General features: G+C 37.8%; 2 protein-coding genes across 4 annotated transcripts in view; one reads left to right on the forward strand and one right to left on the reverse strand.

Annotated features, from left to right (window-relative positions):
• Positions 1-24,803, reverse strand: part of mapk8ip2 (mitogen-activated protein kinase 8 interacting protein 2) — a 49,794-nt gene that overhangs the window by 14,457 nt on the left and 10,534 nt on the right. For both annotated transcript variants that reach the window (XM_053500384.1, XM_053500383.1), the window contains exon 2: positions 7,544-7,649. In XM_053500384.1, coding sequence (XP_053356359.1) covers positions 7,544-7,649 — 106 coding nt within the window. The remainder of the gene's footprint in view (positions 1-7,543; positions 7,650-24,803) is intronic.
• LOC128527797 (gastricsin-like) lies at positions 20,425-24,213 on the forward strand. 2 transcript variants are annotated; one of them, XM_053500385.1, is made up of 9 exons: positions 20,425-20,532; positions 20,661-20,802; positions 20,877-20,994; positions 21,102-21,220; positions 22,297-22,496; positions 22,611-22,727; positions 22,828-22,981; positions 23,573-23,668; positions 23,763-24,213. In XM_053500385.1, exons 1-9 carry the CDS (start codon positions 20,477-20,479, stop codon positions 23,919-23,921), a joined length of 1,161 nt encoding a protein of 386 aa, XP_053356360.1. In that variant the 5' UTR covers positions 20,425-20,476; the 3' UTR covers positions 23,922-24,213. The 2 variants fall into 2 exon arrangements, with proteins under 2 accessions (XP_053356360.1, XP_053356361.1); XM_053500386.1 differs by having other exon boundaries at positions 23,766-24,213.

Genomic DNA, 24,803 nt, shown 5'->3' on the forward strand with positions numbered 1-24,803 from the left:
CCTTTCAGATATACACAGCTCTTCCACAGACAGCACTGCAAGCACACAAACCAATAATCAATGCAGTTCCATGGCCTAGATCAATAATGCTAACAGCCACCACCCCAGCAGACTAATCACTGACCAAAATCTATAATCATCTACGACTCTGAGAGAGAGAGAGAGAGATGCCATGAACTGTCATCATTCTCATATTCCCAAGGGTGCAGTCTCGGCCTTACCAGCTCTGGCTTCACTGCACGAGGCAGCCTTATATCAGCATAAACTCTTCTGCTGACAAGAACAAACCTGCAGAGAACTCGTGGATGAACATTCCATCACTTCATGAACTGCATGTAACGCACAGATGGAGGATGAAAGGACAAGTGACAAAAAAAAAATTATATGATGGGGTAGACAGTAGATGAATTAATAAACAGCTTATAAACATAAGGAAAGGTCAAATAGAAAATGAAAGAATGATGCAGAAATGATAGAGAATAAAATATTGTGTAAAAGACAAGAGGATATTGTGTGTAATTATGCAATAATATGCAGACAGACACACATTTAAAAAATTTTGTATACTGTCTGACCATGAAACAGGCAGTGGAGGCAAAATCTAAGCTTTATTGTTTATATATATATATATATACACGCACACACAGCTAATGCAGTATCAGATGACAGCAGGATGCTGCAGTGGGGGCAGAGAGGACATACAGGGACAGTAGGACACAGCACAGGAAGTGAGATGATCAATCGTTCCTTTTGAATTCATTGCTTCACAGAAAGACATGTTTAGATCCTAATGATATCTCAATTATGATAAAAAAGAGTAAATATCTTATTTAAAAAGCAGGGGTGCCAATAATATTACCCATAGTGACCCGATCATCCTTGAAAGACGTCTTTTTTTCTGCTTTCTGTGAAAATACCAATTTCTGGATGTGAAATTAGTATTTTGGTAAACTATAAAAGCTAAAATAAATGTATGTCTTAGTCAACAGGGAAGTCCTGGTCATTAGAGATTAATTCAGAAAAATTTATTTATTTGAGTTTTGAGACTTTGGAGGCGTTTTAGGCGTTAAAACATCGCTGTTTCTTTACAATCCTACAGGTGGCGCACTCTAAACTATTTAGACACTTTTATCCCATGTGGTAGGAATGAATTATTTGCTTGTTTGTTTACAAATAATAATAATAATATAGGACAGAGATACGTGCTGCTCAGTTAAATGTTAATCTTTTGTATTTAAAGTTATTTTGAAGTTTTAATTACTTAAAGTTATAAGGAACAGGCAAATTAAAGTTGTAAATGTCCTTAATTCACAATTCACAGTCAAACCTGATGAAAATTTTTCGTGAATGAAGACGTAAACCTATTTATAGAAGACTTTAAGCACAGTACGGAGAATCACATTTTTCTACTGCAGTTGTTCACATGATCATTCAGCAAGTGGAACACCTGATCCTTGAAAATCGACACCTAACTTGTTGTCTGTGAGCACTGTACACACAATCATTCACCAAAACCACTTAGAACATTAAAGAAACTCACAGGGAGTTCTTGCCACATCCCCCGTACAGTCTTGACCTCACTTCAAGCCATTTCCTTATGTTGGTGGCGTTAAAGGAGTTCCTGGGAGGCCATCGTTTCGAACGTGCAGCAAGCAGTCGGTACATGGCTCTGGCGTACCAGAAACTCTTTTAATGTCCCAAACATGTTGAAATCACTTGGACACTGCGCAAGAAAAAGTCCGGGTTTGACTTGAACGCACCTCATATATCTTGCTTTTTCTGACTTTGGATGGTTGGATTTCTTTTCTGAGAGTCTCAGAATCTGACCTAAATTTAAATCTGCTTTGGGACAATGTCCATTGTTGAACTCTCCAAACAAATCAAATTAATTCCAACAACAAGCGAGGCTTAGTAGTTATTGGTTCTAAGCGAGGCTAAGTGGTTATTCATCTCATTCTTGATATGCAGCAGGAAACATCCTTCTACTAATTTATAACAGGCATCTGAAGTTAAACAGGAAACATCACCTACTCAATTTATTCTTTTTATTCCATAAATAAGATATGAATAAGATCATTTAAGTGTAGAGCTACTGTATGAACACATATTATACTTAATTCTCTCCTCTAAAGTTGTCTCGTAACAAGTGACGACCAGCTGTCACTGTTAAAAGGTGAACGTCATTCAGTGCCAATACTGCAGTATATACGCATATGAATGACGCTGTCTCTCGCTCTCTCTCTCTCTTAGTAAAGAGTTTTATGGGAAAAAGCAGCTCAGCCCCAGATCTCTGATTAAGTCTGCAGACACTAATACCCCAGATTATACACTGCACAGCTTAACACACAATTCCCCACTCAAATGCACAGCTCTAAAACAAACCTGTTCACAAGCATACATCACGTCTCGTCTCCTACAGCACTATTTACAAGTTACTATCCAAATCTGTATTATCGTTTTCTAACAATTAAAACCTGACACTTTCTCTCTCTCACTTTCCCGCACCTTCGGGACACAGTCTTTGCAAGTCAGCAGGACTAATAAACAACAGACCGAATGAATAAATCATGTAAGCAAATAGTTGCAGATAGAAGTTTTTTAATTTTGTAAGGGTTTTTTTTTTTGTCTGAAGGAAACTGCAGGAGATCATGTTCTTTAAACAGTATAAGGAATCACATGATTAAGAGATGCCATACAGTATATTGCTTATATTTAAGTACCAGTTGTTGATGGAAAAAGGGTTAAAAGGTTAAAGCTAAAAATAAGCTACTGTAATCAGCATTAATATAATCAGTGATATTATTGTTTCAGTTTAAAACGCACGTACGTGTCTGTCTTTCTGTACAGCAGGAACGAAGAAATAAAATTTTGGAAGTTTGAGTATCTTACGCCTTTTTTAATGCTGCACCTTTTTTCACGCTTAAGTACATTAAGTTGTTCTTCTTTTGTCGTCAGCCAAATACACTCCCTGTTCGGTAATCAGAGGGCGGATCACAAATAAGAAATAAAAAAAGTAGATCAGATAAAGATTAAGTTTTGTCTTAAACCGACTTGATCGCTATTACTCAACCTTTTTGATTTTTGACTCGTGTGCAGTACGCTGGTAAAACTTGCAGTTTAAAATCTGGCACAAAACTGCTACTAGATACTGTCGCCTTGCACCTGAAGGATCCGGGTTCGATTCCCGGCCAGGCTCGGATCCGGTCTCTGTGTGCATGGAGTTTGCATGTTTTCCCCGTGCTTGGTGGGTTTCCTCCGGGTACTCCGGTTTCCTCCCACAGTCCAAAGACATGTAGGTTAGGCTAACTGGTGTTCCTAAATTGCCCGTAGTGTGTGCGTGCGTGTGTGCCCTGCGATGGATTGGCACCCTGTCGAGGGTGTACCCTGCCTCGTGCCCTACGCCACCAGGGCTCCAGGCCACCTGCCACCCTGTTGAGTGAGCGAGTAAATGTGATGCTGTGACAAAATCTGGCTAGACAGACAGTCAGATGTACAGACAGAAATTTTTCAGACTGGTTTCGGGTCTGCCAATGTATTAAACGTAAAGATAACGTAAAGATGAAAGAGCGGGTTCTGACCAATGTACAGACCAAACATTTTTGTTTATTTATATAGATTGTAGAAGGAAACACACACACACACACACACACACACACAACTAAGTAACTGGAGTTCAAGGACAAACGGTTTTCACAAGAATTCAAGAACATAAAAACTTGTCCAAGACATGTGACGATGTGTTAAAATCCATCAGCCGTTAAAAGCAGAAAGGGCACAGATCTATTCTGGTAGGTCTGTCCTCGGATCTCGTAATGATTTAATGCTGAACTATAAACTGCTTAATCAGTCATCGTACCTTCACTCATCGATGTTTAAAACCCACAGTATTTTTTTTCCCGTGCCTGAGGCTGATGTGCCGTTACTTTGCATACTGTACACAAGCGCAGCGTGTTCCATAGTACCATCTCACAACCACACACTGCGTTCAGTTATTAAAAAAGGGGAAAGCTGGCTAGATTTTTGGCCCTAAAACACACTTATGTAATGCTGGCACTAAAAAGAAGCTAAGCTGGGGTGAGCTGTGAGTGGCAAAGATTAACAATCCGCATGGCAGAGATGTATGTGTGTGCATGTGTGTGTGTATGCGGAGAGGGATTACTGTCTCTATCTTCAGTTAGATGTAATGTGGATTGATGCAGTGTACTGTATGAGCCAAGCCAGCAATCTGCTAAGCGACCAATCGTCAGTCAGATTGAACGGGATTGTCATTACAGTGAAGCTTATGCAGTTGCGAGCATAAACTCATGAGTCTTAACGAGACATATGGCAACATCGCGGGACGCAAAAGAGGCAGAGCAGAATCCTGAGGCCGTAACTGCGTCTTGAGACGAGGAGAGGAGAATGTTCAGATTTCACTGGATCCACCACTGCGGCAGCATTGGCACACAGCCACTGCAATGAAACATTTAAACACCCCCTAGATACAGTCAGCATATACACCTATACGCATAATGTTAAATCAGAAATGAAGCACTGCTGTAGTTATCTAGAATATACAACTGAAAAACAAAGCAGGCCCACTGTTTCTTTAACATGGGTTATACATTGACAGTTATATGGTGACCCATTATTTGCAGTTTCAGTAAATACAAGAAGGAGTGTAAGAGGAATAGAAGAGAGGAGAGGAGAGGAGAGGAGAGGAGAGAGCAGATCATTGAGTTACTTCAATAATCAATAAGCAGTGTGACCATCCTGAAGGACCCGTATTGCTACTTATTGTTTTATGGAAAGGGTCGCACTCAAACATACATTAGCCCAATGAATGCACGTACATTGGTAATGTTGCAATGACCTGGTTTGTTAATTGGGACAAAAGCTTGCTAGCAGACTTGGCCTTGGAGCAACTAACTAAGGCGACCTTGCTGATAAATCTTGTTAGATAGAGTTTGCAATGGGCGGCACATTGGCTTAGTGGTTAGCACTGTCGCATTGCACCTCCAGGTTCCAGGTTCAATTCCCTCCATGGGTCTGTGTGTAAGGAATTTTCAGTGTGCAAGGAATTTTCAGGTTCCCCCAGTGCTTAATGGGTTTCCTCCAGGTACTGTACTTCGGTTTCCTCCCACAGTGTGAGTGTGTATATGTGCTGACAGATTGGCATCCCGCCTCATGCACTGAATCATCTGGGTTAGGCCCCAGGCCCCTACCGACCCTGTATACAGTACAGGATGAAGTGGTATGGACAATGAGAGAATGAGTAAGTGAGCAAGTGAGTGAGATTTTGCAATGAAGAAAAAGTAAATGAAGTAATAATGTAATTTATTTAAAAAAAAAGGTAAAAACAGACCTTTTGCAGTCATCTAAAATACCTGACTATAGTACATACTGAATTAATGTGATGCTTTGTCACACATTTTTTTGCTGACAATCTCTTTATATGCGGTATGTTGTGATGAAAACTTATTTAAAAGAGAAACAATCATATTTAATGATGATAGTAAGCATATTTGCTGAAGTTTAAGTGCATAACGTGATTAAATCAATCGGTATTTAAATATTAATTCTGGATTTGATTGAATCCCAATTAACATAAAATGGGAACCTATGGTGCTATGTAGTGTGTGTATAATCCCTTGTTCCACACACCAAGTAGTTCCCTTGTTCAAGGGTTCGAGAGGGATTTGGGATTCAGCCTTAGGGCCAATACAGACCGTTCTTAGGCAATACAGAACGGTTTTAAAGTCTTGTTTAAGAAGACATGATGTTATCAGACGCGTTTCCTGTTCTTCTTAGTGCTACCGTGACTAGTTTTGTATGTGAGTTTTGGCACTGGCATCCGCTAAGTAACAACCCTTTTACCACCTAGAAGTGGTAAACAAAGGTTGCCAGAGTTGTCTTTTTCTTCTTTTGGGTTATATTTGAAGCATAACTAAGTCGACTTCATTGATCATTCAGCTGATACTGTAAATTAGGAAATAAGGAACTCATCACTGTAATCGCAGACACTCCCTTTTTCCAAGGAAAAAAAAGGAAACGTGCCAGCTCAAATGCAAACCCTGTGGTGCACTTAGATGAGCAGAACAACAGGACACTAAACAGAAAAGCACAGAGTATAAATAGCAGCTATGTCCACACCTCATGTAATACTCTACACTACAGTACAGACTGCTACGCCTTATCTCAAGGTGACAAAACCCAACAACTGCAGAGTAAGAGGGAGGACGTGAATGCTCAGCAAAACCCGTTTTCCCCCCTATTTTACTTATTTATATGCTCTCTGCCACCCGAGGTAGTTCAGGTTGTTGAACATCTTATGAACCTACATAAAATAAGTTCCAAGGCATCATCCTAAAACTGGTATGAATTGGACTTGCACCACAAGATGTCCCAATCCACACCTGACCAATCAGCATCACCTTATAAAGAAAGTCACAGACATATACACTCCTAAACATTCCACCGCATATCTGTAAAAAGCTAATTCTTATCTGTACGTTTCTACTGTATCTATCAGTCTTGTTTACATTTTCATTAAGGCATTTAGCAGACGCTCTTATCCGGAAAGTGCTTTGTAGTTTCCACCATTGGATAGATCCTTATGTTAGGTTACAAGGCAACAAACTAAGTACTATCTGTCACTAACCAACTGTCAGCTGTTCAGACATCCAGACGAAGTTCATTCCAACACTTAGGTGCCAGAACAGAAAAGAGTCTCGATGCACATCTTCCTCGATCCCTGAGAGATGGTGGGACCAGCTGAGCAGTGCTGGAGTATTAGAGGAAACACGGTGCGAGATATGACTAGAGCTGAGAGGTACAGTAGGTGGGTGCTGGGGGTTTTGTCTGTCTCAGACAGTCTCTATCATTGCAAGACAAAGACGGAATAGAGAACTTCAGTGCTACTGTATCTAGACTGAAAAGACTGAATCATAAGACTGTCTTATGACTGCTGGACAAGCTCACTCAACTAAAGCTATGGCTGGACTTTCGGTGTAATTCCCAATAAAATCCGTCCAAACATAATACTTTCTGCATAGTACCTACATTCTCAGCCAACTGTATGTCTACCACTTCTACCACTTCCTACTATATTTTCCATTCATATACAATTTGTATTACATTGCTGTTTGTATTTTATTGAATCATTAGTCTTTTTCTTTTTTTACCTGTAGTGCCTCCACCAGTTGATCGATCCAATTTTCTTTACATAATATGGAAATGATTACTATTTTTATCTTCTTGACGCAACTATCAAGTCGTATCTCAGTTAGAGATTAAGTTGCTGTTATAGCTTTTTATACAGTGTATGTATATATACAGTATATTATAGCTTGGATATGAAGAGAAATACCTTGATGCTGTTATACTGTGGGTAAATAATTAACTTCAGGGTCATAATGTCAAATCACCCAGGGTTAATTATTTACCTACTGTATAACAGCAGACCCCTTCATGTAAAATTATTTGTTATTGGCTATTATGTTTGTTACAGTATGAGGAATAGAATAGAATAGAATAGAATAGAATAGAATAGAATGTGTTTTACCTTTTCATAGGGATCAGAATCATAGTTGAGGCCGATGCCACAGTCATCTGTAATCTCGGACAGATCTTCATCATCAAATTCTTCCAGACTTATGTCATGCGCTGCCCTGCAGACAGGAAAAAAAAATGCTTAACTTTTTTTCAAGTACACAATTGCAAAAATTACCAATTACATATGCGACTCAGAGCATGGCACTTATCATAAGGTTATGTACAGTATGTAGACCATTTGTATACTATATGATAAAGGAAACTACTAATGTCTACTGATATTGTGTGCACGTGTCCTTGAAAGGACTTATCTCACAGTCTCTAAGTCATTTAACCACACGAAGCCAAACTAAGCAGTCAGGACTAACACTCTGTCTAACTGACCAGAACACAGCAACAATATGACATGTGTCTCGTTTCCCCCTATCAAATATCTATTTCTAGGACTCCAGGTAGTATTTAGACGTCTCACTCATTTAGGGATACTGTTAGTTGTTGGTTATATGGGTTGGCATGCTGCTAAACGAGGACAGTGTATGTGCCTTGGCTCAGGGCAATAGCAGAAAGCACTGAGCTTACACAGACCACATCAGTTCGACTCTGTTCGGTTGAGAGGAATGCTGCAATGCAGCTTTTTTCCACCCCGAAGTTCTCAGGCAAATACAAAAACTCCCATGTACAGAGGGATGCATATATACATATGTAAGATATAGATAAAGAGTAATCTGTGCTAACACAGATTTGCAGCATGAAGTTCTGTGTGCATCACTTGTGCAAAAGAACATGTATTTTACTATATTGTTACTAGCCATTATTAGGTATCCATTACAGAGACAGTGAAATTATGCATTTTAAATGACTGGTGCTTATAAACATAAAACATAAAATAGTTTACTTTTCCTGAACTGCTGTCACAGCGTTTACAGAACACAATTCTCCAGAATGGCTCTGCATGCGGTAACATTACGATCTGACTCCTTCAGTCAAACTAAGGAGCTCAAACCAGCATGACAACGCCATGTACACAAAGCTAAGGTGATAGTGAGACAGTGAAGAAGAAATAGTTAACCTATTGCATGACCAAACTCAAAACTACTCGTCATGTCCAAAATGTGTGCACGTTTTTCAAATAATCAGAATCAAGTTTTGGATTAAAGAAAAGCAGACAAGCCAGTGCTCTTAGTATGATGGCTGTATATACAGGACTAAAACACAAATAATATTTTACAAAATAACAAAAGAATGATTGGCGTTACATCATTTAGGACAGTATTGATAACTTTGGTCCTAACACGGTCATAAAAATGTGAATAAATACAATTCCCATTGGCCTCATTGGTCCCTAGTTGGACTATTAGAGGTTCCTGGATGGATGGATGGATGGATGGATAACATTAGATGGCAATTACTGAGCTTAAACTGATTTTAGTCTTCATCTGCATGTCATTACATTTGCTGGTTGATTACAGCCAGGTGACCTGATAATCTTTACAGAATGTATCCACACCTCTAACAATTCTTCTATCTCTAATTTCAATATCTATGGCTTATAGTAGAGATGGTCATACCTGGTGGTGATACCTGGTGTTTCACATCTCTAGTTTACAGCTCATAAAAATAAAAAAAAAATTATAAAAATCTACATCAAAATATTAAAATATTTCCTAACATTAATCACAAAATGATTTTAGTACAGAAATGTATGCACTCAATAGTTGGTCAAGGCTTTTTTAGCACAAGTTAGTGCATTTGTCTAAGATGCACTGTATGTTGGATTGCAGAAACAACCGGATGCTCTTTGCCAATTCTGTCTTAACATCACTACCAATCCCACAGGGGGTGGACCGAGTCAGCTCAGCAGTTAAGATGTTGGACTACAGATCTATATCTACGAGTCAAAATGGCACACGTTCAAACCCCAGCACCACCAAGCTACCACTGTTGGGCCCTTGAGCAAGGCCCTTAGCCCTTAACTGCTCAGATGTATAATAAGATAAATAAATGTAAGCCACTCTGGATAAAGGCGTCTGCCAAATGCCATAAATCTAAACTTAGATGGAGTTGATGGGATCCAGATCCCACATGGAAGCAAGCCCCAGTCTCCTTAGCATCATCATTACATGGATATTGGAAGAGATAGCCTTCTAGGATAGCCTGTGTCTAACCAAAAATAGCTTTGTTGAAATGTTTTTTTTTTCTCATTGTTTTCTATTTAGAATAAATCAGTTGTCAATCTTCACTAATTGTTTAATTAAAGAAAAAGCATGTCAAACATCTCAAGTTAGGATTTTATGCAAAAGAAATGATGGTACATTTTTCATTTTGTAGATGGGATACAACCATTTATCTGCCTTTTTATTAGCATGTGCTTCATTCAGTTGAATTGCATACTGTTTTTTTAAGGTATTTTGTTGCACTTAAGTCAAATCTCACTGACCTAGATATCATAAAGTGTCCACCCTGGTCTAAATCCGCTTTTTACATCAATGCTGTGTCAAGAATTTCTGCAGTAGAAAGATTTTCCTACCAACGCATCTAGTACGTTTATACATAAGCTTTAACTATCTCTGCAAGTGGTCTAAAGGCTAGAACCATAGGCTAAGACAAAGGTATACCAAATCTATTCTTCATGTTAGTATAATATTAAGATTCATATTAGTATACATACAACAGACAAGAATACCAATGTCTTTTTAGCGGTTGCTATAAAAAAATAAATAATAAGCAATAAAAGGATTTCCTGAAATGGCCATGAAGGGACACATGGGTGATCCAGAATATTTAACATTGTAAATGTATATGTACAGTACATTATATTTATAATATTTTGGACAAGTGATCAGAAGTAATAAATCAAAGTCATAGGATTTAAATTCTGTTATTCTTCAAGTATGATATAAGATCTATTTTTAAACCAGAACATATCCTATACATCTATAAGGAATCATAATTCATAATCACATAATAATGGCAAAAGGAAAGTTGTTGTACAGTAGAATGTAGAATCATCATAATTTTTATTGTACAGTGTCAAACAGGCAGAATACAGGCTTAACAATGACATACTTGTACTTGTACATAAGAGTGTCCATGTACATACAATGGACATGCCCCAAACTCTGCAAACTTGCGTCCAGAATATACTGCAAATCCATGCAACCAATCACAAGTTATAACTGTTTGAGTAAATCAGGCTTCACCCTATTAGGATTTATAGGCATGAACCTTGGATGAACCTAATGAAGTTGCCCCTTCAAGGTCAAGAAGTCTGTAAAGAAAAAGAAAAAAACCGGGACCAGCTGTAGTAATTCTATTATGCATATTATACCAATTATCTAATTATCCCATACAGGGTCACAGGAGCCCTGGAGTTTAAGGGCACGAGGTGGCTGTACACCCTGGACAGAGTGCCAATCCATTGAAGAGCACACATGCACACACATCCTATGAACAACTTGGGAATGAAAATTTGCCTAATCTGCATGTCTTCAGTCTGTGGGAGGAAACGCACCAAGTACAGTACAGGGAAAACATGCAAACTCAAAGTTCAGGGAAACAAACACACACACATAGACACAGGGTAGGAATCAAACCATGGAGGACGCTGGAGGTGCAAGGCCGAAGTCTACACCAGTGTGTCACCCATACAATGCATATTAATTTAAAGTAGAAATAAATGGAACTAATGTAATTAGAGAATAATGTTTAGGGTATAACAAGCACATCTCAACTTTATATCACTTTACATGATATAATCTACATGATTTATTTTAGGGTGGAAGAACAAGAAAAAACCTAATGAAAAATAGGTGCTTTGATGTACTGTAATGATATTACATACGGAGAAGTAGCGACAATTTAAAAAAAAAATTTTTTTTAAATGTTTTGTTTGTCTAAAAAAAGGTTATTGAAATGTTTTAATTAATTTATGCCATTCATATCGAGACACTTATTATGACAGTTATGTCCAACATGTCAAAATAACTAAACATAAAAAAAATCACTTGTAATGTTTATTGTTAGCATTACTACTACAATCAGTGTTAAAATCAATAAATATTCACATTATAATAATTATAACGAAATCCTGATAATTCCCTAGCCAGCCATGTTTAGGACTTCAGGAGAACATCATTATCCCTGCTCTCAAGATGAAAGGAATGACATCACTCTCTGTGTCCTGTCACTCAGAGCCAGTCACAGGTATTTGTCCATAACGTTTGTATGAAGCAGAAGATTTCTTCCAAGTGTGCTGTGTGTTCAGTTGCCCTGTGACACAGCGTAAGTTTAAAAGGATGTAGTTCTGTATGTCTTGGCAGAAGCATTCATAGTGCTTCACTATAATGTGATAGGAGTGGGATTAGCATCTTATGTTGTACGTAGATAAGCAACATGTTTTAGACCTGATGTTTAATCACTCCTAAGAAATGATAGACTGATTGCAGTGACTTAAATAAAGCTCTCACATAATGCTAGAAGAGATCAACACAACTATTTTTCACTGAGATACTGTATGTAAAGGTTTCTTTTTAAAGACTGTACTGATATTATTAATAGTATAAGAACTGGACAAACCCTCTGTGACATCACACATACTGTAGGTTTTCTGAAGAGTAGGTTTGAAGGGCAACTGTGGGAGCTCTGAATGCACAAACCTCAGTTACCACAAGTTATCTAGCTTAGCTTAGCTTTAGCTTAATTAAATGCAAAGGTAGTATTTTATATGCCAGCATTACTTTGCATTCGATTTAACTTCATTAAATTATTACACATTGTCCCATGTCAACTCCTACATTTTTTTTATTATAGTTGATTTATTCTACTTCAAGTACAATGATTCCAGTTAGCTGATAAGCTAAACGATGGTAGCAAACAGCTACTGTAGCAGTTTGACATTTACACTCATACACTCAAAATCACCCACACTCCTAATTATGCATCATTTGATGGCTTAATATAATTTTAACTCATAGGTTCCATAAGAATTTACCCCTGTACTTTAGTCATAAATGGGAACTCTAGCCTGAGATGAATTGGTCCGTCCAGGATAAAGCGGTATAGACGATAAGTGATTGGGTAGGTGAGTCGCACCTCTAGATATGAAGACCAAAAATGTCGGGGTTTTTTTGTTGGTTTTTTTGTACCAGGCTGTAAACTTGTTTATTTCTCAACATTTTAACATGTGGCTTCATGGGGATTGACTCACTTTTGTAGCCGAACTACGTGGCACTTCCATGTCTTCAGAACCATGTCTGCTAGAACGTCACATGGCGCTGGTGTCATAAAGTTTTTAAATAAAGTGCATTCTTACCCTTCTCTGACTCTAACTTTGCCACTTTTATACAAACACATTCTATTTATTACAGCATTAATAATAATAGTAATATGTACTGTACTGTAATTCTAACAATGCATTTTTTGTTGTGTTGATATGAATTTTTATCTAACAGTCTGGCAGTGAGGCGAATTCTTGTGCTGTGGACACCATGTATCAGGGTCAGATTTATTGGATACCAGTGATTTATGGGATCTACTGGAAGACTATATATGCCATTCATAATAATTAGCTTCCTATACATTATAAACTAATTATATAATAATTGGTGACCATTTTTAAAATTACTTTTATATTATATTATATTATATTATATTATATTATATTATATTATATTATATTATATTATATTATATTATATTAATATTTGATGTGGAGGCATGTCTTGCCATGTCATAAGTTCACAATATTATTGGTTTGATTTTATAATCGACACCAGTACCCCTTTAGCCTTACTGCCCAGAGCTCCACCCATCCTTTCTCAAGCAGTATCCTTGGGAACACAAGGGCAGTTCCTGCTAGGTACTCACACACATTTAGAAAAATATATATAATAAAATATTGAATACAATAATAATAATAAAAAATGTCCATATAAGTGTAAAAAAATTAAGTCCCAACCAAAAAAGCTATCAAAACAAAGTTTGAATATAGGAAGGGGAAAAAAAGATCCCCAAAATAGATCACTCTGTAGAGCAACTATAAATCCATTTCCAGAAAACATGATAATAATGTATTGTACCAATGCAATCCTATCTGAAAAAGATGTGTTAGATGGACATTTAGTCATACAAACAAGAGGAGCATTTCTTTATATAGGCATTGTACTGATGTGGCAATGTGATGTGAACATCCTCCCAGGATGATCAATAACAAATCTTTTATCTCTGCGTAAACATCTGTAGCACTCTGATTTATAGTACGTTCTGATTTACAGTATGTTCTAAACTATAAGAGGTTGGCAATCTCTCCACTCTGACCTTCACCATCAATGAGTGACGTTATCTCTGTGCCCTTATGCCTACATCCAAGCGAGTGCTTCTCTATAAATGTTAATACACCAAACATTTATACAACATATTGTATTTTTCTAAGGAACAGTAAAGATAATAATTACATCTCGTGTGTGCGTCTGTGTTTGTGCCTGCAGGAGACAGAGTACTGCATTGTTGAAATCTAAGCATCCCTTGCTTATGTCTTCCTCAGGGTCTACTAGTCATAAAAAACAGCCAGTTTTTTTTTTTATTTGTTTGTCTTTTTTTACCCAAACTGTACAAAACTTTCAAGTTGTCAATACAAATGAGGCATATATCTTTTTTAAAATGCTGCTCATGCTGTTTCACAGGACAATATAACACACTCAGAGGAAAGAGCTAACTACCCTCTTTCATTTACATGAGCTCAGTGATTCCCACAGCTGCCTGGTGTCGCTCTGATTGACAGGGAAAAGAGAGAAACCCCATCCCTTCCACCCTGGGGGCATGCTCTTACAACTCTAGGCCGACTAGATTTAATCTAACATCTAGATTTAAACTGGCAGTCTTCTCAGGATAAAGGGAACACTTTTGTTCTGCAGCATACAAAATCATCCACAGGTCTGATTCTGCTCATTCCTGTTGGATGAAGCGTTGCCAAGTAAATTGGATACAGGCAAAGAAAGAAACATCAAGGAAAGCAATTACAATATTACATGACAGTCCAGATTTCAGATGGGAAACCTAAAATGTAGTATCCTGAGTTTGGCATAAAACTCTTATGTTCCAGCATGCTCAGTAAAACCTAACAGCTGTTTTACTTATAAAAATGCAGAAATGTGTTCCTAAGACGTTTGCACAGTATTGTAAGGTGTCAGCTGTTTTATTGAGTGTATATATGGAGAATATGAGTTCTACTGGTTACTTTGTCACACTTGACCATTTCTATTTCTAGGAAACACTCAGAAGCCTACGTTAGGTTTATTATTATTATTATTATTATTATTATTGTTATTATTATGTTTTTTATGGTTTCCATCTGAAAACTTGTCATATTCATATAAATATAAATATTCATTTATTAATTTTTTATGTATGTTTGGGAATAGTGAATGGTTTTGGACATACTGTAATAATACAGTACAACCGTGAAAAAAAAAGACTTTTGCACAGTAATGTATGTAAGAATAATAACAGCATCTTACTGTGTTCCTAAGTTTGGAGCTTTACAGAAACAAAGGACATATAAATCTGACAATGGTATCTATTTCATATTGGTAGTTCGGTTTATTAGTAAAAAGGACACCTTTGCAAATAGCGATTATTAGGGTCCAAGAATATTTGTTCATTTATGAATGCTATTGCAGACAGTACTGGAATACAATGCATTAATTAAAAAGAAATGCGGTATGCCATCTAGTGTCCATGGGTGGATAAGGTACATATATTTAAGGCATCTAATAGATAATTGTTAACGTATAAAAGTAATTGTACGACTTATGAAAAAGTGCTCAAAGAAACGACACCATTTTGTCTGGAAACATTTAAATATATAACGTTTGCTATATTTACCATTAGTGCAAATTTGGCTTTATTGTGACTATTTTATTATTTTATCTAGTGGCATTGATGCTCGTCTAATCTGGGCTTTATAAAAATGTTGATTGACATAAACTCTGCATTAAACATGTCTTTAAAAAAATTTATTTCCTTTTTTTTGGGAAAAAACGATGTAAATGAAGCATCTCTTGGTGACTTATACATGAATGCCATGCTTCTTTTGTAAAGACCAACAGTGTGAACTGATTGAGTGAATTCGTTGTGTTTCCCTCCTCCATATGCTGTATTTTTGTCAGACTGATGGTACTGCAGCTACCCGGACAGGTAAGGAGTGCTTAGCTAATACTTTTTCTACAATCCTCCTACCTTCTCTCAAAGAGTGTGCTTTTAACAGCGAAAACACCAACCCTGGCTTTGACAGACTTAATACTGTACTCTATTAATGGGACAACATAAACCTTGTTGGCTGTCAATTTGCTTTGACAGTGTAGCCTTGTGTGGAAACACATCCACACATGAATAAGTACAAAAATCAATAAATCTGAAATACTCGATTACAAAATGAGGAAACTCTTGTTTGGTGAATGTTAATGTTGTCTAGATTGGCTAATCTCAAGCATATTATTTTAAGCACTTCTCTAAGTCACTAGATAAAATTCTGCAAATCAACCACTAACTTTGTGTTACATTCTGTTGTCAACATTGGATTATTTGTTTTGTAACACAAAAATTTCAGGTAGGAAGTCCAAGTTGGCTTAAAAAGTCCCCCCAGAACCATCTGGTCATCAATCCATGTAGGTGAGTATATTGCCAAGGTATGAGCTTTCTCCCAGACCTCTGATCAGATGACTGCATGTCCAAAAATGTTCCAATGTTCCTTCCAAACAAGTGTCCTGAATCCTGGTATACAACTAGTGGACAATCTACAAAGATTCCTGGAAAGCATCAGAGTCAGCAGAGTGATGTGGAATGCACACATTAGAACAAATAAAATTGTAAAAATTAATAACAAGAAACCCATTTTATTAGCCACATTAATATAAATACAGGCAAATTATTTTCCTGGATATCCCAATTTGTTAGAAGTGTGGAGTCAGCACACATGGTAATTCAGGATACAGCACCCCTTGAACATGGGATACAATTAAGGGCCTTACTCTAGGGCCTAACTGTGTCCTGAACATCTAATGAGTAATCGAACGCTTCAACCACTGAACCACATCTCCCCAGTTCTGCACCACCACCTGAGGGTGCATCCCCTCTGCTTGGGGTATGCAGTTCTTCAGCAGCTAGACTGTGCTGACCCAGTACATTCATTGATCTCTGCCATCCTGACCATCACAAAAAAAAGTAGAAAGGATGTGAGAAGTTTTCACAACTTGGTAGTGCTAATTATTTCTTTGTGTAAAATACATACACCCCCCTTCTTAGCCATTTTATGAAATTACTATTAACCAGCTGGTTCCAAGGTAATTTATAATGGATGGGCATAGAACAATAGTTACCACCTTCTACTTCATACAGGTTCCCCTAGCAGATTAACAATTATAATAAACAGTCATATTGGTTTAACTCAGGCTCAATCAGTTAAGGCTGTGGGTTACTGATCATAAGGTCGGGGTTCGAGCCCCAGCAGCGCCAGGATTCCACTGTTGAGCAAGGCTTTTATCCCAACTGCTCCAAAGGCTGACCCCAGCTTCCTAACTGGAGGGCGCAAAAAAATGATTTCACTGTGCTGTACTGGACATGTGACAAATATTTTATTTATCCTATATATAATATACATAATTTCTATGTTTAACAAGCATTTTGGGGGGGAAATGGTTATACTACATAACTTATACTACCTTTGGATACAATTGTTTGGCTTTTGTTACAAACTTGGCTTGACATGTTTTCTAATTTGTCTCAACCGTATTTTTTTCTTCTGGGTCACTGTATAATAGTTAAATTCTTGATAACTCTTTAAAACATGTATTTAATTACAAGGCATTAATTGCTTTTTTTTTTTTTTTTTACAACAGTTCATTCTATGCCTTTACTGGCATTTTGTTTGTTTAATCAATATGATCATAAGGAAAGCCTGGCATTTGCTGAGTGTTTTCACAGGCCTACTGCCATCAGACAGGCCAAAAAGTGTTATTTGGCTCATGTGTATATAAAAGGGTCACAATGCGAGAATGATCTGTATGTGCATTCAGCTAAGTGGATCAGAAGAGACATCATGAAGAGCTTAATTGTCCTTTAGATTCACATCGTGTCAGAGGCGACTATCAGTTGAGTTCTCTTTTCGTTACCATTCGGTTGCTCTAATAAAGGTTAAGTCCATCAGAGAGTGAGGGAGGCAGCAAGAGAGAAGGGCATCTGTCTGCCCTACACTTAACCACTTCTTAACTACAGTATGCATACATATTCAGGGTGTACCCCGCCTCCTACCCTAAGTCCCCTGGGATAGGCTCCAGGCCCCCTGCGACCCCCTGCTTTTACAGGATAAAGCGGTATAGACGATGAGTAAGTGGAGGGAGTATGCATGTTTTTACTTGGATATCTTCTCCACTGACCTCAATATAGTTTTATTTGTTGTTTCATCTCAAGCAAATATGGCTGTGATCTGACCTAAAAGTCACAGATTCTACAAATCTGTTTGTCATCCTGTTGATCCCTACAAACTCATCTAAAATCATCTTGAAAATGCCCTTTAAAGTCAAAAACATGAATGGCAAACCTCCAAGAGAAATGCAGAGTTGCCAACATTTCCTCTGTCTGCTCAAGCAGATAATTTTAGTGCTGACAATCCACATGAAAGGCTTTCAACGATGTCTTGGTTTTGTAAGTAGTGACCATGATAGTGTCTTATTAGATGCTCTGACATCTGAAATTCTTACAGAACATACAGAATACACAAGTCTGAGTTACTAACAGTCCACATGCCACAGTGGGGATTTGGCTGCTCTATGAAGAGGTTACTGTCACTTTGATGCAGAATGGATGATCCAGAGTATCTGCCCGTCCTTTTCTCAGCCTATTAACATCCCTGATATTTGCCAGGGAATTTCTAAAACTACAGTAAGTAATACATATAAAGGGCTACAGTGTCACATACGTCTTCATCGTTATTTATACAAATTAAAAAATAAAAACAATCACATTACTAAGCAATGAACATCAGCACCTTTTAAAGTTAAATTTTGAGAATTAATCCCGCATACAGTCTAGCAGCTCATTATGTGTGCTTTCAGGGCTACCTTTGTTTAGCCATGTTCCAAGTAATATCATTAAGGATTTAGGATTTACAGTTTTAAGCCAAATTCTAAATAACATTCAATTCAATTCAATTCAATTTTATTTGTATAGCGCTTTTAGCAATTTTCATTGCCGCAAAGCAGCTTTACATAGTCAAAAGAATTATTTAGGTTTGTATGAAATGTGAATTTGTATGAATCAAAATGGTCAGTTTGTCCCTGGTGAGCAAGCCGAGGGCGACATGAACAGCAATTATTGTTTACTTATTTACTCACTCACTCACTCATCGTCTATACCGCTTCATCAGGCATACAGGGCTGCGGAGGGCCAGTGGCCTATCCCAGGAGACTTACATCAGGAGACGGGGTATACCCTGGACAGGGTGCCAATCCATTGCAGGGTATACACACACACACACACACACACACACACACACACTCACACGTTCATTCATACACTATGGTCAATTTGGGAACACCAGTTAGCCTAATCTGCATGTCTTTGGACTGTGGGAGGAAACCGGAGTACCCCGGATTAAACCCACCAAGAATAGGGAGAATATGCAAACTCCATGCTGGCGGGAATCAAACCCCCGACCCTGACTGAAGAAGACTAAAGAAATTCAATACATTTAATTACTATAAGCACATAATTGCAATGTTATTTTTACGTCACTAATTGAAGCATATGGATTCTCAAAAGTGAGTTTTATTATTACTATTATTATTATTATTATTATTATCATTATTGTTTAAATTACATTAAAAGTTTTTCTCCAAGTTTTTTTTTATTAGACAGTATGGATAAGACCCCATTGGTTATCCATATATATTTTTTAATTATTCTACAACTATGCAGTTACAGTAACATTAACTACATATTAAAAGTAGCTTAAATAAACAAACAATAGTAACCTTGACCTTTCTATTATCTGTTGTTTCTGATAACAGCTAGAATGTTCCTTATGTTCGAGATAAGAGAACAAATATTTTTCCTTATGGCAAAACTTTAAAGAAATGTTACAGTGATAGCAGTGACCTTGATAAATCGCTTATGTAATCATAGTACAGATTAACATCATTTTCCACACAGGTACAAAAGATTAATTTTTTTTAACAGCATTTTATTTTGAAGAACTGGATCCAGGTCATAAAAATTTAATGCAAATTTAAAAATAATTACACTCATTTAAAAAATAAAAATAATCTATATACTGATATATTAAATAAAGTTTTTTCGTTCACATGCATTATTAATTTAAATGTTTATTCAAATTTCCGTGAGTGATTTCAGATGAGTTGAGGAAAAAAAAAAAGCATGATGAACGAAACACTTCCGAACATGCCATTATGTAAAGCATGACAAACTTCAAGATGATAGAAGGAACTTTTTTTTTCTCTCACTAAGATCACTTATAACAGTGCACCCTGATACGGTTTATTCCTTCTTAAATTAATGGTAATTCCAATTGTTTTTGGCAGGGAATCAGACTTGCCAACCATACTACAGTACATATAGTACTTGTATAATGTTGGGACATTTGGGCATATTTTCAAAGAGAGTACATCTATCTCATTAGGATGCATTTGATTTACTTCTTTTTAACTTTTGCCTTCATCTGAGATTTGGCTCCACATCCAAACTGGTACAAATCGTGTTTGCGTGTCTTATCAGTAAAGCCTGGCATTAAGTGAGTTTTTCCATCACAGCGAAAAAGTTCTAGCGCAGGATCATACACGTAATGATATGCGGATGGCGTGTGTGTATAAAAAGCCTGTGTTGTGCGAACGATCTGTGTGTTCATTCGGGCAACCAGAGAACAAGATTCACAATGAAGAGCCTAATCGTCGTTATGGCCTGCCTCGTCCTCTCCGAGGCAGCCATTAAGTAAGTACTAAGTGGCTGATGACTCTCATTATTCCTTTTAAATTTTCAAGCATTTGTCTTCAGTGCATATTTTGTGAATAGTGCTGGCTTTATGTTGTGTTTAGCTGAGGTTTTGTCCGTCTGTGCAGGGTTCCCCTGATCAGGGGTAAGTCCATCAGAGAGAGTCTGAGGGAGAAGGGCATCCATCTGCCTTACACTGATCCAGCCCTTAAATATCAGCGCCCAGAGGTCCTGGCCACTACCACTATCGATTCCTTGACCTACGCTGATGTAAGTCAAATCCCAGTCTTACTTCTCAAACTAGCCTAAGGATTCGTCTGATCGGTTTACCACCTGTGTTTCAGTCATACTACTTTGGCGTTATCAGCGTCGGCACACCACCCCAGTCCTTCCAAGTGCTTTTTGACACTGGCTCTTCCAACCTGTGGGTCAACTCTGTGTACTGCAGCACCCAGGCATGCAGTAGGTTCACCGCTATTCACTCAAGCACCATGCATTAGAAAACGCCTTTTATAGGAGTTAGACAAAGGAGATGTTTATAACCTAGATCTGTGCATTTCTTTCAACAGCGGCTCAAGCTCAGTTCAACCCTCAGCAGTCCTCCACCTACCAGAGCACCTCTCAAACCTTCTACCTGCCCTACGGAGCTGGAGCTCTCAACGGCGTCTTTGGTTACGATACTGTCACTGTAAGTGTCTAGCTCATAATTTAGCACATACAGTATGAACCTAAATATGATTTACTATACTGTGACTTGACTAAGTTCTAGCTGGATATATTATCCAAAAAAGAAATTTCAGTATTGCTGTGATGATAGGAGTGCAACAGATCACAAATCAGATCAAAGCATCCATTGTGAGCAATGAATGAGAGAATTTTCTTCGAATCAGCAAAAAAAGGGAGAGAAAAATAAATTCTCCCTTTATTATTCATAAAATGTAAAGAACGCATAAAGCAAGGAACTTTTTCCCATGGTCTTAAATGAAAACAGCATTCCAGATGTCTAATGTGTAAATAAAATAAAAATATTCAATAGTTAATTATCAAATTAAGGAAAATATAAGGCATAAAGATTTTTTTAAAGATGTATACACTGACCATTCTTTTTTATAAAACAACAGTAAAAAAAAAGTGTCCAAAAGATAGAAAAAAAAAACACTAAATAAATATCAATTAAGTCAAGTTATCAGAACTGCGCAGCGGGAATTTCTTGGTGTGATCTGGCAACCCTGATAGGCACAGAGCTAGCAAGTGGGAGAAAGGTTGAGCTGGCAAAAATATAGTTAAAAAATAACCTTTTTACAATTAATTATTTGACGTCTTTTCACTCAGTAATCTTGCCCAATTACAGCACTATATCACCGTATCACTGTATTACTATATTTCACACTATGATGGTTAGACTTTACAATTTATCCATGGTTCACATACATGTCAAACCGTGCGAAGAAGATCACGGATCAACTCTGATTTGTTACAACTCTATACATGGTATAACGTGTCTGGGTTCATATTAATATAACATCCATAGGTGTGTTTAGGTGATACCGAATTAAATTGACCTTACTTAATATCCTGGGCACCAGGGACTCATAACTTATTTATTATTGTGAATTTTTTGCAATTTGTGGTATTTAACAGACTGATCTAAACTCCAATAAATATGCTTTCTGTATTCATATGCATCTTTATTTGTTAATATCATGTGTAAGCCTCTCGAGCACAGCACTTATTAGACAGTTTATCTTTTTTGACTTTTGATAGCTGGCTGGCATCCAGGTCACTAATCAGGAGGTCGGTCTGAGCACTAACGAACCAAGCCAGCCCTTCCTGTCAGCTCCATTCGATGGAATCCTGGGTCTGGCCTACCCATCTCTTGCTGTCGGCAATGCCATGCCCCTCGTCGACAACATGATGCAGCAGGGACTCCTTGAACAAAACCTGTTTGGAATCTATCTGAGCCCGTAAGCCATTGTGAATTTGTCCATGCACATCTAAAGACATATAGGCATATTTTGTTAATTGTTATTGCGTTGGTATGAATAGTTACCTAAACCTGTATGGCACTGAATGTTCAGGGCTGGAGGATCTGGCAGTGAGGTTGCTTTTGGTGCTGTGGACACCAACATGTATCAGGGACAGATCTACTGGACACCAGTGACCGCTGAGACCTACTGGCAGATTGGCATTCAGGAGTAAGTGGCATTCATAATAGGAAACATTAGTAAATAAATAATTATTGACTTTTAATTTATAATAGATTTGTTTTTAATCATAAACGTTATTATGGATCAGGTTCACGATTTCAGGACAGCAGACTGGCTGGTGCTCCCAGTACGGAGGCTGCCAGGCCATCGTGGACACCGGTACCCCCAGCCTTACTGCCCCTAGCAACATCTACTCCTCTCTGATGCAGCAAATCGGGGCACAGCAGAATAGCTACGGCGAGGTACGATCCCATAAAACTGAATTGGGAAAAGGGGAATTATAATGTTTTACCAGTTATTTGCAGTGTAAATGTAAAGGTAAAAATTGTAAAGGTTGTAAGAAGGTATGATATTATAAGAAGACTGTAAAAAGGACAAAGTTCTTATAAATGAAAATACCTCAAACTTTCAATGAAAGTTTATAGAATGTAAAGGATTGAGGTATAGATCACTCTAGCTCCTTCAGAGTTACTCTTGGCCTCCTCTCTCAATCCAATTCTAACCTTTGGTGGACAGCCTCCACTATACTACGCCATGACTATATGATATTCTTCAGATTTTTAAACAATGGCATTGTTGGTGTTATACAATTTGTAATTTGTTTTTATAGCATTCACCAAAACCATGGATTTCTTTTTGAAATTTGATTTGATGATGAGAGAAAGCTCATGTATTGCATCTTGCAATTTGGGAACAAAGATGCTGTACTAGCATCTTTTTGTGTTACACTGAATTTTCAGTATTATGGCTGGCAGGTGACCTGAATTGCTTTAAAAAAAAAATTTATCCACACATCCCCCTCAACATCTTCTGCACAACCTTATTTTTAACAGTACGCTGTGGACTGTAGCCAGGTCAGCAGTCTCCCCACTCTGACCTTCACCATCAGTGGAACCACCTTCTCCCTGGGACCCTCTGCCTACATCCAAGTAAGTTCCCATCTCCAAATATTCACACACCAATGGGTGTATCAATCCCTAAAACCAACCTCCAATGTCTAAATATCTCGTGGTATATTCACAGCAGACCCAGAGTGGCTACTGCACCGTTGACATCACTCCCACCTACCTGCCCTCTCAGAACAACCAGCCTCTCTGGATCTTCGGCGATGTCTTCCTCAGGTCCTACTACTCCGTGTATGACCGCGCAAACAACCAGGTTGGCTTCGCCCAGCTTGCCTGAACACCACCATCAACTCTCCATAGAAATCTCTAATAGAACCCTATGGTCTCCATAGCATCATTGATACCTGTATTAATTAAAAGGAAATTGAAAGCTCCTTGTGGTGGACTGTTACTATCTGGAATTTCTTTTTTTCTGTTTGTTTTAATATTGCCAGTTATAAGCAAATTCAATAATGGATTTTGGTGTTAACTTGTTTTCAAACGGAAATATCTATTTAAATATATCTCCCAGTACCATACCATATTGAAACACAATCGTTCAAATAAAAATTTAAATCATGCAAAAATCATCTCTAGTATTGTTTCTATTTTATTCGATTCTATTCATTCTATTGATGCACACAGAGCATGAAGCATTATATCAAATGCCCACTAAACTCTATACAAGCATGTACGCAGGTTATCAATCTCTTCACTTGTACATTCTGGAATTGGTTAAACCGCTGAGGTTATCAATCTTTTCTGAGCGTGACCTTGATGTATACAAAGTAACATGAACTTATTTTGGCAATGAAGTATTTAACTAACATAAAGAGCATCACTCACTCACTCACTGATCGTCTTAACCACTTCATCCTTGATACAGGGTATTGAGGAGCCTGGAGCCTATCACAGGGGCACAAGGCGGGGTACACCCTGGACAGGGTGCCAATCCTTCACAGCCCACAAACACACACACACACTGACACACTACGGGCAGTTTGGGAACACCAATTATCCTAATTTGCATGTCTGTGGACTGTGGGAGGAAACCAGAGTACCAGGAGGAAACTCACCAAGCATGGGGAGAACGTGTAAACCCTGGGAAGCAAACGCTGGAGGTTCAAGGCGACAGTGCTAACCACTAAGCCACTGTGCCACCATAAGAACATGTCTCGCC

This window comes from Clarias gariepinus, chromosome 7 (genome assembly GCF_024256425.1).
Source record: "Clarias gariepinus isolate MV-2021 ecotype Netherlands chromosome 7, CGAR_prim_01v2, whole genome shotgun sequence".
Taxonomy (NCBI): domain Eukaryota; kingdom Metazoa; phylum Chordata; class Actinopteri; order Siluriformes; family Clariidae; genus Clarias; species Clarias gariepinus.

Bases quoted from the DNA above. Each gene is read 5' to 3' on its own strand.
- LOC128527797 (XM_053500385.1), top strand. From the start codon at position 20,477: ATGAAGAGCCTAATCGTCGTTATGGCCTGCCTCGTCCTCTCCGAGGCA. The intron at 20,533-20,660 runs GTAAGTACTAAG...CCGTCTGTGCAG, and splicing joins CTCTCCGAGGCAGCCATTAA to GGTTCCCCTGATCAGGGGTA. The intron at 20,803-20,876 runs GTAAGTCAAATC...CCTGTGTTTCAG, and splicing joins ATTCCTTGACCTACGCTGAT to TCATACTACTTTGGCGTTAT.